The sequence below is a fragment of the Pseudorasbora parva genome, chromosome 13 (genome assembly GCF_024679245.1).
Source record: "Pseudorasbora parva isolate DD20220531a chromosome 13, ASM2467924v1, whole genome shotgun sequence".
NCBI classification, from domain to species: domain Eukaryota; kingdom Metazoa; phylum Chordata; class Actinopteri; order Cypriniformes; family Gobionidae; genus Pseudorasbora; species Pseudorasbora parva.
Genome location: NC_090184.1, coordinates 17160046 through 17175883, shown reverse-complemented (window position 1 = coordinate 17175883; position 15838 = coordinate 17160046). Strand labels below are relative to the sequence as shown.

General features: G+C 36.3%; 1 protein-coding gene across 1 annotated transcript in view; it reads right to left on the bottom strand.

The window, feature by feature from the left end:
* Window positions 1–15838, bottom strand: part of slc15a4 (solute carrier family 15 member 4) — a 100877-nt gene that overhangs the window by 45779 nt on the left and 39260 nt on the right. Inside the window, exon 7 of the mRNA XM_067413319.1 lies at window positions 14424–14582. Within this exon, the coding sequence (XP_067269420.1) occupies window positions 14424–14582 (159 nt within the window). The remainder of the gene's footprint in view (window positions 1–14423; window positions 14583–15838) is intronic.

Below are 15838 nucleotides of genomic sequence, written 5' to 3'. Positions count from 1 at the left end.
ATGAATCTTCTCTGATAGATGTACAGATAGTAAGAGAGAAAGAGAGAGAGAGAGAGAGAGCGCGCACAGGGGTAAAACAGCTAAAAAGAAACGGGAGGGATTCCACCAAATAGAGCAAAAGAGCTCATCTAATCCCATCCCACAATCCCACGCTCACACTGCTCTGAAACAAATGCACATTAGGAGACATGAGGCAGGAAGGGAAAAGAGAAAGAGAGAGATGAAGGAATGTGGCTGCTCTATTACAGTGTTTATAGCTGTCTGCAGGCATGGTTGACCTTTTCTAAGTGCTGTTTGTGTCACGGAGGCTGTGTCTAACGACAGCGATCAGATGTTTGAGAAGCCCTGGGTTCAAGAAACACTTAAAACAACAGTGGGTGTTCAAAATCAATCAAAACTGCCAAAATGTCATGAGTTTTTTCTTCTTCTTTTTTTGCAAAATGGCTTGATTTTACATTATTGTGTTGCATAAAAAACATTACCTGGTACTATTTTTAACATGACTCGGGTGAACGACACCTAATGCATTGACCTCTACGGAATAACAAACACCACTGGCATTACCTGCTGTTAAATATTATTAAAAGAAGGTTGCATTGCTCACCATGGGCCAGATTTACTAAATGGCAAATTAATGTGAAACCGCAATCCCATTAAAAAAATTGCAGATGGTAGTGGAAAGTTCTGAGCCAAAACATTATGATCAGTCACAGGTGAAGCAAATATTGTCTCCTAAATGGCCACATATTAAGATCTGGGTAGATTAGATGTTAAATCAATTCTCATAATTGAATTTGGATGCAGGAGAAATGGGCAGAAATAAAGATCTGAGCAACTTTGACATAGCCCATATTGTTATGGCAAGGTCACTGGGTCTGAGTATCTCTGAAACGGCAAGGCTTGAGGGTTTCTCCTGGTCAGCAGGCGTGGTCAACACTGGTCTGAGGAGGGACAAACCACCAACTGGTAACAGGGTGGTGGGCCTGGGATGACGAAAAGACGGGTGAGAGAGTGTAATTTTCAGGGGAATGTTCTGCTTGGGTCAGTGTTAGAGAAAGCACTGAATCTCAGTACTTAAGTAGTACAAACAACCAGAGACATATTTACTTTAGTAAAAGTAGAAATACTACAATGACAACCCTACTTAAGTAAAAAGTAGCTGATTTTAAATGTACTTTAAGTATTAAAAGTAAAAGTACTTGCATAACAATTTATTCTCTTAATGTCTATATTCTAATAATTAAAAAGAAGAAAACAGTATGAGCTGTGGCATTTTAATTAAGTTAGTTTGGGTTCATGTAATTGTGCTTACCATCTGGTGCCCAGTTTACATTCTGACTTACAATTCTGGTTCTCTATCAGGGAGATCTGCAGAGTTAAATATCATTATTCTGAAGCAACATTCTCGTCAGCTTTGATCTATTTAAATCTTCATATTTATGATATTTTTACCTTTTATAAATGACATTCCTCCGTTCCCCTAATCTTATGACATATGGCTATGCTTCAGCTTTCCTTTTATATTCTTACATTTGATCAATAAATTAGATTAGTATAAGACACTAAATTGTTTTTACAAATCAAATTAATTTACACAGAAAAACTACAACTGCATTAAGTAATTATGAGATTGTTTTAAATATATATATATATATATATATATATATATATATATATATATATATATATATATATATATATATATATATATATATATATTAATACAAATAAGACATTTTAAAAAGAATGTTTAAATATAAAACTAAACGACCAGTAGGTGGCGGCAGGTCTTAATGAGTCATTGAGTTGATTCGTTCAAACGGCTGATTCTGATTTTTGAATCTTTGATTCAACCGATTCATTCAAAACGCTGAATCATTCAGTAACAAACTGTTGCTGTAAGATGCGTTGCGGTTCTGTTCTGGAAATATGATCTGAACTTGGCAATATTTTCACTGCTGAAATAGAACAAAAGCAGTCAATTTTGCATCTAAAATATAAGTGACTTGATGTTAATTAATTGTTTATGGAACTGTCATATGAAATCAGTGTCACATTTTCAGTAGTGATGGTATTCAGGAAAACAGCACTCTTGGTTGTCATGTGATTTTTTTTAACTGTATTATATGTTATAAAATATAAAAGCTCCACATTTAGAATTTTTACTGCAGTATGTTACTGAGTTTCTTTGTGTGAGTGGCGCTGATTTGTTTCCATTTCTCCGCGAGCCTCAACAGCTCAACCTTAAAGGGTTAGTTATAGGTGAACCCTAATGTCGTTCCACACCTGTTAGACCTCCGTTCATCTTTACACACAGTTTAAGCTATTTTATATGTTAGTCCCAGAGCTTATGCAGTCTATGCCCACTTTACTGTCCATGTCCAGAAAGGGAATAAAAACATCATCAAAGTAGTCCATATGTGACATCAGTTGGTTGATTAGAATCTCTTGAAGCATAGAAAATACATCTTGGTTCAAAAATATCAAAAACTATGACTTTATTCAGCATTGTCTTTTCTTCCATGTTCCTCCCAAAAGATTCAAAAGATTCAAAATAAATTCATAGTTTTTGATATTTTTTGGACCAAAATGCATTTTCCATGCTTCAAGAGATTCTAATCAACCAACTGATGTCACATATGGACTACTTTGATGATGTTTGTATTCCCTTTCTGGACATGGACAGTATAGTGGGCATAGACTGCATATGCTCTGGGACTAAAATATTAAATATCTTAAACTGTGTCTTACAGGTGAGGAACGACATTAGGGTGAGTCATTAATGACAAAAAACTAACCCTTTAATGTCAGTTCACTATACATTATATATTATGGTCCATTAATTATCCGGACAAGCCTTAATCTTGAGCCATGAAACTGATCAAAAAATGTAATGAAAATGTAACAAAATGCTGTAGAAATGTAGTGGAGTAGATAGTATAATAATTACTGCTAAATGTAACGAAATAAAAGTCAAAAGTATGCATTATTGATTCAACTTGAGTAAAGTGCAGATACATGAAACATGTACTAAAGTAACAAAGTATTTGTACTTTGTTACATTCCACCACTGGCTGGGGTCCAGTCATTCATGTGGATGTAAATTTGACACATGCCACCTACTTAAACATTCTTGCAGGCCAGCTACACCCCTTCAATAGTGTTCCCTGATGGAAGTGACTTCTTTCAGCAGGATAATGGACCCTGCCATTGTTCAGGAATGGCCTCCAAATTTCCCAGATCTCAATCCAATTGAGCATCTGTGGGATGTGCTGGACCAACAAATTAAATCCACGGTGGCTCCACCTCACAACCTACATGACTTGAAGGATCTGCTGATAACATCTTGGTGCCAGATACCACAGGACACCTTCAGGGGTCTTGTAAAGTCCATGCCTCAGCTGGTCAGCACTGATTAGGCAGCATGCTTGCAACAACATTCAAACTATTTCAGCTTTGACGCTGTAAGCCTTGACCTTTAAATATTTTAGTCTTTAGTTTTTTTTCACTATTTTCACTGTCTCCTGCATATTTTACCATTTCTTCATACTTGCCAACCTCATAATACTGGCTTTCCATGATGCAAGTTAACTGGTCTAATTAATGAACCCTACTGCAAAAGCTTTGCATTGGTTTAGTAGCAGAGTGAATGTAAGTGTTAAGAGCGGGATAAAAGAAAATCCATAAGGTGCCTCAATGTCGTGAGCATGGCAACAAGAGTCTAATGACACGACTGGCCACAATATCACGCAAGAAGAAAAATAAAATATAAAACCTGACCTTTTCTAACTTCAAAGCTGAATTATTCAAAAACCAAGAAAATAAGTTTAACTGGAAATATTCTGGTTTTATTTTCCCCCTTGCAGTCAGGTAGCAGGCAATTTTTCTTTCTCTGAAAGAACATTAGCCTTTAACTTTTTTTTTTGTAGAGCGAGAACGATATATAATTAAAATTCCTGGTGGAGACACAAAAAAAATTGATTTTGGTTTTAGGATTGTCCTCTCAACCAAAGTCCACACACATCTCCCTCAGGTGGCGCGCCGTATGTGTGTATGTGCAAGTGTTCGTCTACAAAAATGTGAAAAATCAGAATCAACTCAGCTTCCGCTGCCACCTAACAGCCCACGACAAAGTGAGCAGGCAGTGGAGTCCATTAAAAAGGATTTATTCAAACAGAATAGGGCCAGAGGAGGGAACTTTCCAGAGACATTTGTCACATTTCTTGTCATCCAATTTCCTGGAGGCTCCCCAGGGGTACGGATGGAGCGGTGAGGCTTTATTTTAAGGGTCCTCCTTGCTATCAGGGGGCATTTGCATTTCATGGGAGGCCTAGGACACTGGAGACCTGGGGTGAGATGGAGAGAGCTGGCTACAAAAGTATGTCAGCACACCGCCGCACAGACATGAAGTTATCAAGACACAAACCTGTGTTTAGCTGCTGTTGTAGTCACATTAAATCTGAGTCTAGCTGCCTAATGAATTGAGGAGTTTTTCCACCCCAAAAAAACTTGAAACAATATTGTTTCATAAGTGTTGGATAAGTGTCCTGCAGCTGAGCTTCTGGATAATCTTCTGAATTAGCATTTTGGCGTCCACCTCAGAGTAAAGCACATTCGATTTTCATCCAAGATACATTGACATAATTTACATGTAGAAATCCTAAGCACAACTACATTGTGCAATTTTACGCAGAATGATTCGCACTGCATCAAACCATCTCTGGCCTTGGCCATCTTCCCAATCATGTTCAAATGTAAAAGGATTATTCAAGAAAATGAGAAAAGCTAAATGTATCTTCATTTCAGCAGGTGACATGCTATTCAGCGTCTTTAATCTTAATATTTTTGATGCAGTCTTCGCATCTCTCCAATTTCTCTATCATTTCACAGCTGTCTGTGATCAGAAAACAGCGGGATGCCTCTTGTATTGATTCTCATAGCTTGATGGCTCTCTTCAGGTTTAAAAAGTGCCTGTGCAGATAGGGCCTTATAGCTTTCCACAATACTCCAACCCCTGGAGACATGATGGAGGAGCGGAAGATTACACTTAGCCTTCCCCATCTCCCCATTCTGCTGAAAATTCAATCAGGAGCCGCTACGTCCACCATGGACATATTATTCCACCGGCGCTGAGCCTTTTTTCTTTCAATTTTTTCTGGTCCGCAGATAAAAAATAAAATGAAGATGTTAACTGTTAGGGACAGCCACTATCCCCACAAGAAAGTAAAAGAAAAAAAAGAGAAAACAAAAGATTGCACATGTTTCTTTTCGAGTGGGCTGCTCTGTTAACAAAAAGAGGGTAAAATGCTGCTTTTTAACTAGTGTTCCTGTTTGAAATCATATTCAAAAGTGTGCATTGAGGAAAAAATGTTTCTAAGAACAAGGGTCTTAAAGGGAAGAAGTATTATTTGGGGGTAAAATTACAAAACGGATAGGTATTTTTAATTTAGACTGCATTCACTGTGATTGGCAACCTGCTCAATGACAAAAAAAAGACAAAAAATGCAAATATTTAAAAAATCTAGTTCATGTTGTAAATTCTTAGAATTATGCTGGTTTCATATGTTTTTATAAAACTTTTATGCAACTTTTAAGAAAAATTATTCTAAAAATGTAACAAAAACTATTAGAAGAGTTTTCTTTCAGAAATGGTTTTAAATTGTTTTGCAGGACTAAAATTTTAATAAAATAAATATTACATTAACACTGACATCGCAAATACTGTATATTAAATGCAGTATAATAGTAAACTTAATACTGTTAAAGGTGTTGTATGTAAGCTTTTCACTTTAGTAAAGCATAATAAAATACTATAATATGCTCACAGATATGTAGGAAAAATTCATGTACTTGTAGGGCTGCATGATTATGACAGAAATCATAACTGTCAATTATTCCATTGAAATTGTAATTATTAAATATGAGTATCACAATTTACATTGAATGATGTTTTGAATAGCTTTATACAATCGTTTTACAAAAATTTACATAAAAATAGGATATAAAAATATGGAACTTAGTTATAGGAACTGTAGGTATCAGGGAGGTTCTGCGAGAACTAAATGTTCCCCTATAGGGTCATTTACCTGGTTGCATTCGCACCGCCAGTAGGAACAGTAATATGTTATTAGGTAGAACTGTTATACAAAGAAAGTAGACATTATATGAAAAACTATTAGCGTTTGCCGTGTGATGTCTAATGTCAATAACTGAGCAGAAATACATAATCATTTTTCACTTGCTCCCCTCAAAGTTGCATTGGATTGTCTCCTTAGCATAAGGGCTGAGAGGTCCATCTATCACTGTAATCTAGGTTATTTATTTCATATGGTGCATGGCTTTTAAAAAAACAGTGGATGCTATTTTGCGTGCATTCGTCACTGGTAGTTCTTATTGTTAACCCTTTTTTATATACTTTCTTCTGGCCCCGCAATGCGAGCCTCCATTTACTGTGCGCACGCCTCGTCCGTTTGTTGAGATTATACTCGATGCGCTCGTCATGCTATTCTTTGACAATTCAGAGTAACTGTTCCATAAACCATCAGGAAACAGCAATGAGACTCAAATATTTCAAATTTGGACTGCAGAACCCAATTTAACCACTAGGTTGTCAATCCTACAAACAGCATGGGGTGTGTGCGATATATATTGTCTGCGATAATATCGTAATTGTTGTTTTTAACGATGTGTGATCTGAGATTATCGAGTATATCCCTCACACACACCAATGTGCACGCATACACTACGTGATGTAGTCTTTAAGATTAGACTATAGTGCAGGTGCACGCTTTCACTGCATGTGAGTCTATATCATTTAATATTTGTAATAAATATCACAGGAAGAATCTAGATATCAACATGATAACAAATGTAATATTGATTTTATACAAGATTACTAAACAAAAATTTCATATTAAAGGGATAGTTCACTTTAAATTGAAAATTCTCACCCTCAAGTTGTTTCAAACCTGTGTGAATTTCTTCAGCTGAACACAAGGGAAGATTTTTTGAAGAATGTCAGTAACCAAACAGTTAACTGGAGCCATTGACTTTCATAGTAGGAAAAAAAAATACTATGGAAGTCAATGGCTCCAGTTAACTGTTTGGTTACTGACATTCTTCAAAAAACCTTCCCTTGTGTTCAGCTGAAGAAGGAAATTCATACAGGTTTAAAACAACTTGAGGGTGAGTAAAGGATGACAGCATTTTTTAAAGTGAACTATCCCTTTAAGTGACTTACATTTTAGAAACCATATTTTACTCTATTTCGCCAACGAGAATAGTTCAAAACAAAGTCACAGCACTGTAATTGCGTCTCTAAGCAACACGTGCAGTGTTTCCTTATTGAATGAATCAGCTTTTTGAACAAATCAGTTGAATCAATGATTCAGTGACTAAAATAGATTAAGAGAGTCAAATGATTCATTCCTGAATGAATCAGTGGTTTGAATGAATCGGTTGAATCTCAATGACTCACTCATCAACAGTGACTTGCTGCCATATTGGCGGTTATAAATAATTTCAAATATCAGTATTCAATGTTGTTGGTTTAAAACATCAAAACATTATTTATGCATAACTGCAGGTTATTTGTCACCTCTAAGCTCATTTGTGGAAATGCCACTTCAAATGCAGCTTCTGTGTTTCCTCTCCATTGCGAAAATGAATTTTGTTGATACTTATTTAATTTGATTGGTAACAGCCCTATCGTGTCAAACTGATTTAGATTAAAATCATGAAATTACCACAAAAGATGATACATGCATGTAATCAGTTTTTTTTATATATATAAAGTTAAAAATGCTTATAAAAGGAAAAATACATTTAAACTTTATGGAAAAGATCATCCGTCATTGCTGTGAACTGACCACCACACAGATGAAGAATATCAAAAACTTCAGAAGTCAGCTGATCACCAGCAAAAAGGTACCAGCACAATAACACACTCAGCAAAATATTGTCTAATTATCGCTATCGAGAAAATATTGAGATATCATTTTTTACCAATATCGCACATCCCTACCACACCTTTAACATTGACACTTCAATACTTAACTATCAAGTGAACAATAAATTACCATCATGCAAACATTATACTAAAATTGTCACTACCTCAGAAGTAGAGAAACTTTAGAATGATGTCCATTCTTGGTTGTATTGTTGTTGCGCTTATTTCTGTTACCTTTTTATGATTTGAGTTTTATAATCATGAAATATATTACGTTTTTGGAGAGTCGCACCACACGACATTATACAATCTGAACTAACCTTGCCATGTCACAAAAAGGTCAAATTATTCTGTTTATTTAACAAAAAGGTCAAATTATTCTGTTTATTTAACAGACTTAATGCATAAATTATTAAATAATTAAATCCAGACAAAAACATTGATAAAAAATTAATAAAAAAATAGGGCTGGAAAACATTTTCTGCTGCCAATATCTTCTTTTAAAAGACCTTGAAAGTCCTTGTAGTTATTCCAACTGAAAAAAAACATCCCGTTATTTGAAGAACCATAAGCCATGAGCGACAATTTGATTTAAAACACCTCTTCTAAGGGGGTAGAGGAGAAATCCAGTAATCAGTACTGTGCTCTCTACAATTCAGTATGAATAGAGTGTTTTTCCTTGCCTTTGCCAAATGCTACTTATTAGTCTTGTTGGTTCATAAAGGCTAAGAGGAGGGACGTGCAGTCTTTGATGTACTGTGTGCGTGAAATGGGTGTGAAATTGCCGGTGTGTGTGTGTGTGTCTAAGAGGAAAACAAGCATATTTGAACATGACCTTGAAGAGAAGCTAAAGGGTTGATATGAACACAGCTGTAAGTTTGGGGAGAGAGGAACACAGCGTGAAAATGTGTATGGACAGACAGGTCCGCACATAACCAGCAGTAAATATAGAGCTGATGCAGGAAACACAAATAAGACAAGGACTATGAATAACTGTAACCTGCAAACCTCTAGAAAACAACCAAAATGTGAGAGCTGAGCTGGAAATTGACAACCTTACAGAGAATCTGTTCAATTAAAAAAAGAATCAAATGATTTTCGATAAACAAACAACCAGTGTATTTCAAGTTGTGAATTAATGATTCTTGTGAACTGGTTCTTTTTAACAAATCAGTCAATATGACTCACTAATGAATCTTGAACTCCGTTGAACGGATCTCTCACTCTTGCGGTCAGTCATGCCACAATCTCATAAACAATTTAAAATAAACCAAAAATCATTACTGCATTGCATTTTAAAGCTGTGATATTGATTCAGTGTAAATGTAATATATTAGCTCAACCAAGACAGAAATAGAGATTTTTGCCGCTGTCAGGCAGAAACCTTGCATTGCCCATCTCCATATTTTGTATTTTTTTCATAAATCATTATTATTGGTCAACCTTTACATTTGTCTGTGGGTTTTGGCAATTTTAACCAATGAAAATTTAACCAATGAGAGTCTTAGATCAGACAGAATGCATTTTTCAGGATGCATTTTATTTTTTTGGTTTTATTTTTTACGTTGTTGCATTCAGTCTAGACATCTTCTAGCTGTTGCGACACGGTGGGCCGTGTCAACAGTTGCGTCCGGTGTAGACATGGCGTCAGTCTAATTAAGGTAACCATTGCCACAGTTATAGCCAATACTGTCTTAAATACCTTGTGTGAAGCAATTCATCTTTTACAACATGATTTGGGTCAAATTATAGAACAAACTGAGCATTCAGATAGCTACAATAAACTTAATGTAAGTTGATGAAAACATAAAGGGTTAGTTCACCCTAAAATGAAAAATCTGTCATTAATTACCAGTGCTTTAAGTGGCCCAAAAGAAGTGCCGGTACTCTATTATTATAATTTTTTGACTCCTCTCCTCCCCTGAGGTAACAACAACTATATTGAAGGGGTTTTATACGTAGGGTTGCCAACTTCTGGAAAGGAAAATAAGGGACAATCGTGGTTCTTTAAGAAAATAAGGGACATAATAAGGGACACTCAAAATATGTGTACTGTACCACACAGTGTAGTTATTTCAGTGTCTGCAGTTAAGTGTGTGTATAAAAGCTCTCGGACAAACACATTTGAGTCATTCTGTGTCAAAATCTGCCAAATTTCTGAACATTTCCCAGATTTTGTTCATTTTTTTGTCTAATAACAAAATATTTAATGTGATGTGTGTATATCACTGAGTAATTCAATATTGGTTAGTGGGGGTCAGAATGACAATTTTCACAGGGGTGTAAAAATTACTTTAGAAAGATGGCATCATTATTTTATTTTCACACAGAGATTGGTAGGTCTATTAGTGAAATCTGTTGACTTTAGAAATCTTTGTTGCATTATAAGCCAACGGTGACATTTCACAAAAAGGGAAAAAGCACTTGTATGTTTTTTTTTTAAAGTTTGCACGCCTGTAATTCATTTTGAAGATACCTTAATATCCTTCCAATTCTTAAAACACTTTTTACTTGTGGTTCCTTAATTTTAAGGCCCATTAATTTCCAGATATAGGGATCTCAATGTGGCTCCATGAGATAATTGGTAACAATTTCAATGGTCTCATTTTCTGAACAACAAATAAACTAGAAATGTATCTTTTTTTTAGATACATTTCTTTTAGATACACAATTGAACATTGCTGTCTGAGTGCCATCAATATTTTTCCCATACTGTGCATGTAACTCTTTAGTTTAATACTAAAGTATTAAATATATCTCAATATACTTCTATAGTTTCGTTCTTAATACAATTTTCTTTTGTAACCTTAATTTTAATGGCCCTATGGTTCAGTCCAGTAGGCATAATGTGACTCCATGCTCAAATTACTGAATATTTATTTTCTACACTAAAGGGATATTAAATACCATCAACCTCTATTCAAATTTATAAAACGTAAAAGGTTGTTTTTTTCCCCCCTCAGGAAGATACATAGATGGCATACAATTTGAAAGCATAATAACTGTACTTTGAAATTTCAGCCAATAAAACATTTTATAAAACAATAGCACTTAAAATGTTGAACTAAATGTTATTGCAACCATATGAATAAATGAAAATGCATATTTTTGTATTAAAGAGAACTTAGAGGATTGCTTTTGCTGCTTGAGACTTTATTCATTATTTTGTGTTTGAATAGCCTAATGAGTTTATGAATACGATAAGTTACTTAAATATGAAATATTTAAAATACTGCATTAACTTACAATTATAGTGAAAGACGACTTCCCTTTTTGATCACATCTTCCATCAGGGAGAGTGAATGCTTTTTTTGCATGACTGAATGTTGGACTCGCAAACAATAATCACGTTGTTTGCATCCGCCCAAACTGATTAGCCGAAAATCGAAATGCGAACAGTTAAAGGGATTCGCCATTAGCGTGCGCATAGAGAACACCGGCAGAGTATTCTGCCGGGTCTTAAAGCCTTCCGCGAACGGTTATTCTCGGTGGGAGGAATTAGGAAACGTGCATTGTGAAGGGCGCTCTGGAAGATGTGCAAATGAGCGTACCGGTACGCTAAAGTCACGTTCTGGGCGCACAGAGAGGTGGTGGTACGCTCAAGAGCTATATTTGGAAGTGGCGGTACTGAGTACCGGCGTGTACCGGCCCACTTAAAGCATTGTTAATTACTGACCCTAATGTCGTTCAACACCCGTAAGACCTCCGTTCATCTCAGAACACAAATGAAGATATTTTTTGTTCAAATACAATGGCCTCAAAAAGTGGCCGAAATGTCATTTCCTCTCTCAAGACCCATAAAAGGCACTAAAGACGTCGTTACAAAGTCCATATCTACAAGATTCATTAGTTAGCCAGCAGGCATATCACTCTGTAGCCCAAGACTGGTTTCCCACTAAAGCTAAGCAGGGCTGAGCCTGGTCAGTACCTGGATGGGAGACCAACTGGGGAAAACCAGGTTGCTGCTGGTAGAGGTGTTAGTGAGGCCAGCAGGGGTGCTCACTCTGTGGTCTGTGTGGGTCCTAACACCCCAGTATAGTGATGGGGACACTATACTGTTAAAGATCACCGTCCTTCGGATGAGATGGTTAACCGATGTCCCGACTCTCTGTGGTCGTTAAAAATCCCAGGATGTCCTTCGATTAAGTGTAGGGGTGTAACCCCGGCATCCTTGCCAAATTTGCCCAAATGGCCCCTGTACATCATGGCCTCCTAATAATCCCCCTCTCCTGATTGGCTACATCCTTCTGTCTCCTCTCCGCCATAAGCTGGTGTGTGGTGAGCGTTCTGGCGCAATATGGCTGCCGTCGCATCATCCAGGTGGGTGCTGCACATTGGTGGTGGTTGAGGAGATTCCCCCCTTCAATGTAAAGCGCTTTGGGTGTCTAGAAAAGCGCTATATAAATGTAATGAATTATTATTATTATTATTATTAATTACAAAAATGTTTTGAAGTGACGAGAATAGTTTTTGTGCAAAAACAACAACAACAACTAAATAACGACTTGTATAGTGATGGGCCGATTTCAAAAGACTGCTTCCTGAAGCTTCAGAGCGTTATGAATCGGCATAAAGATTCAAGATTCAGATCGCATGTCAAACCGCTGATTTGATACGCTGATAATCATAACGGTGTCAAATGACATGAAGGTAGGTAACTAATGACAGAATTAAAATTTTGGGGTGAACTAACCCTTTAATGTGATGATGGTCAAAAACCCTGTAACTCTATTGGAGCTTGATTTTCATAAAATGTTAATAATATAAAGACAAGCAATGCCACAATGTACAGCCACAATATCTACTACGACAGCACAGTGTTTCATTATTTTAAAAACAAACAGTGTTTTTCATTTTTTTCATATTTCCAAAAGTAGTGGTTTTGTATATACAAGGTTATCACCCAACAGTGACAATGTGAACAAAAGCGCATTCTTTATGGAATCACTAAGGAACTGAATTTTTGTTAAATGAAGTCCAAATGAAATTCCTTACAATTCTCGTCATGACAGAAATTGCTGTAATTACTGTAGACATCAGCAGTGAAGGTGGTAATAGGAGCCGCTCCCACACCGTTTTTTTCTTACAAACGCTGCGTTAGGGGATTTAGTTTCCTTTCATCTATTTTCTCATTAATCTCAAGCCCACTTGTTAGAGACTTTCTTGCTATTTTCTTAGTGTATTCCAGCAGGAGCAAGATGTTTTCCCTGGCCGTCTTAACTGCGCAACTGCAATAATGTATCGCCAAGCCCCCGATCGATTGGTCCTGATTGATACAGCCATGGATTCCTTAGCAAGCAATTTCAGCAACGTCTCAGACAAGAGCTACTACACAAAGGCAAGGCAGAGAAGAGTTTACTGCAGATTTTAAAAGGACACACATTGATTAGCATGGTCATTAGGACAGATGAATGATCCTACGGAAAAAAACTACAGTGCACAGAAGAGACCGTGAACTGGAAGGGCACAGCAACACACTAGTGTTAAAAATAATGCTGTTTGTATACTCATCTAGACAGCTTATTCATTAAATGTATCTAAATTGATGAGAAGCTAAATTCTAAAATCAGAAGTGTTGCATGGTCATTGTCTCTCAAATGTCTTTCCTATCACCTCATGAGGCACTAAATGTTAAAAAGGCCATTTCATGGAAAACATCCATTTTAATAGAATCGGTTATGTTTATGTATGGCATACTGCAGCAGTCATACTGACATCGGTTTTGCTGATGAACATATTAAGATTTGAGTGTCCATGTTTACATATCAACACCTAACTGTATTAATACTTCTAGATCACATGTGAAGAGGTAGTTAATCGTAACAACGGTCATTTACATATAGAAGTCTAAAAGGTACAGAAGCAAATAATTCATTCATTTCAGTCAAATATTTTTGGTTATAGTTTAGAATATGGTCCCTTTATAAGATGGGGGGATATGGTGAGTGTGTGTGTGTGTGTGTGTGTGTGTGTGTGTGTGTGTGTGTGTGTGTGTGTGTGTGTGTGTGTGTGTGTGTGTGTGTGTGTGTGTGTTTGCGAAATATAAGGACACAAATGTGTATAATGACATGGGCATGACAGGTATTACAAGGAGAGGCTGAAATATGAGAAACATTACCCATGTCCTCACTTTTCAAAAGGCTTATAAATCATACAGGATGTTGTTGTTTTTTTGTGTTTTTTTTGAGAAAGTAAAAATGCAGTGTCTTTAGTTTTATTTGTGGGGAGCAAAAATGTCTTTTGTGTGAAATGTGGAGACATTTCACAAAATACATTTTGACTCCCCACAAATAAAACAGCTTCATACATTGCAAATACAATAATGCAGAACGTTTTCTGTGATGGTAGATTTAGGTGATTAAATATAAAGTTGCACTATATTAAATCATTATGTCTATGGAATGTCCTTATAAAATATGAACACCCTATGTTGTGTGCATGTGTGTTCAGAAGTGTTATGCAAAGCACCACTTACCTGCAATACTAGCAAAGATTTCGCTGACACCAATGAGGATGTACTGAGGCACTTGCCACCATATGGGTAGATCGGCTGCATAGTATGTAACTCCACCGAGCGACTGCGGGATGGGGTCTTGAGTGCGGACAATGTCCAGCCTCTTTGTCTCTAAAATGCCTGTAAGGGGCGAGAAAGAATGTACAAGATAAAAATGACTAAAAACTCCTCCTCCTACCTCAAAACTGTTCAGAATCATATGATACGGACATCATTACAACAAAATGTTGGCGGTGAAGAATTTCAGGTCATCTGTGTTTCAGTATTTTGAGTTGTAATAGATTTTACCCTATATATAGTACCGGGGAGATTAATGACCCAGTATTTGAGTACTGGCATTCATTTTGTCTGCTTGGCCGATTAACAAAAGTGTTAGTTCTTTCTTATTTTATTTTTAAATCTACTGATAGCACAAATCAATGGATGCTTTTTTTTTTTGGTTTTAAATTAATTTAAGGGAACAATCTTGTGTAGACCATTTGCTACCATTGTATTACATCACTTTGATACTTTACAAACAGAATTACACATTGAAAATGTACAGATTTGTAAGTTCACTTTGCTATTTTTTTTATTTTTACTAAAATACTCCCATACTATTGAACGCTGAAGTTATTTTAAATTGTAATAATATTTCACAACATTACTGTTTTATTACATTTTAATTCAATTAATTGAATGGTTGTGTACATGGTAGTGTATATACATTACAGCAAATAAATCAGCAATAAATCAACTGTTTAGCACTGCTTTCTAAATATTGGCAGGAGCTATTGAAAAACTAGGTGTTAAGCATTTGTGTGTGTGGCAGGGTGCTAGATCAGATACATGTGTGCAAGTCTGGAGGGAAAGTAACGGTGAATGAAAAAAGTATGAACAGTCCATTAATGGATTAAGTGTCAGGTCAATGCTAGTGCTTCACACAGGTCACAAACAGCTTATCCCCTGCACAAAAACATGTTCGCACACACAAAATTACACCAGGCCGGCCGGATCTGGCAGATAATCAGAATGGCGCATAGATTGTAAGTCTGGTCTATCTAAAAGCTTGATCCAATAATAACCATGTGGAAGGTGCAATTCAGATAACTCCTTGTGGGATCCCAATCACACAAACATGCACATATTAGCATTTTTGAAAGGGTATGACCTTGCATTTCATATGCTTAAAATAGCAGAGTGTGGTACATCTATAGCGTACCACTAACACAAAGTGCTTCAGTTAACAAAACAGAAACTTTTTTTTCCTCTCTTCTCTCTCATCTTTCATTCCCCCTCCACCCCTCACCCAAACACCAGAAGCGTTACGCTCTGATCTGTGGCTGTGGCATCAGATTTAGATCGGAATACAAATGATGCCTGGAATAAAACATTCT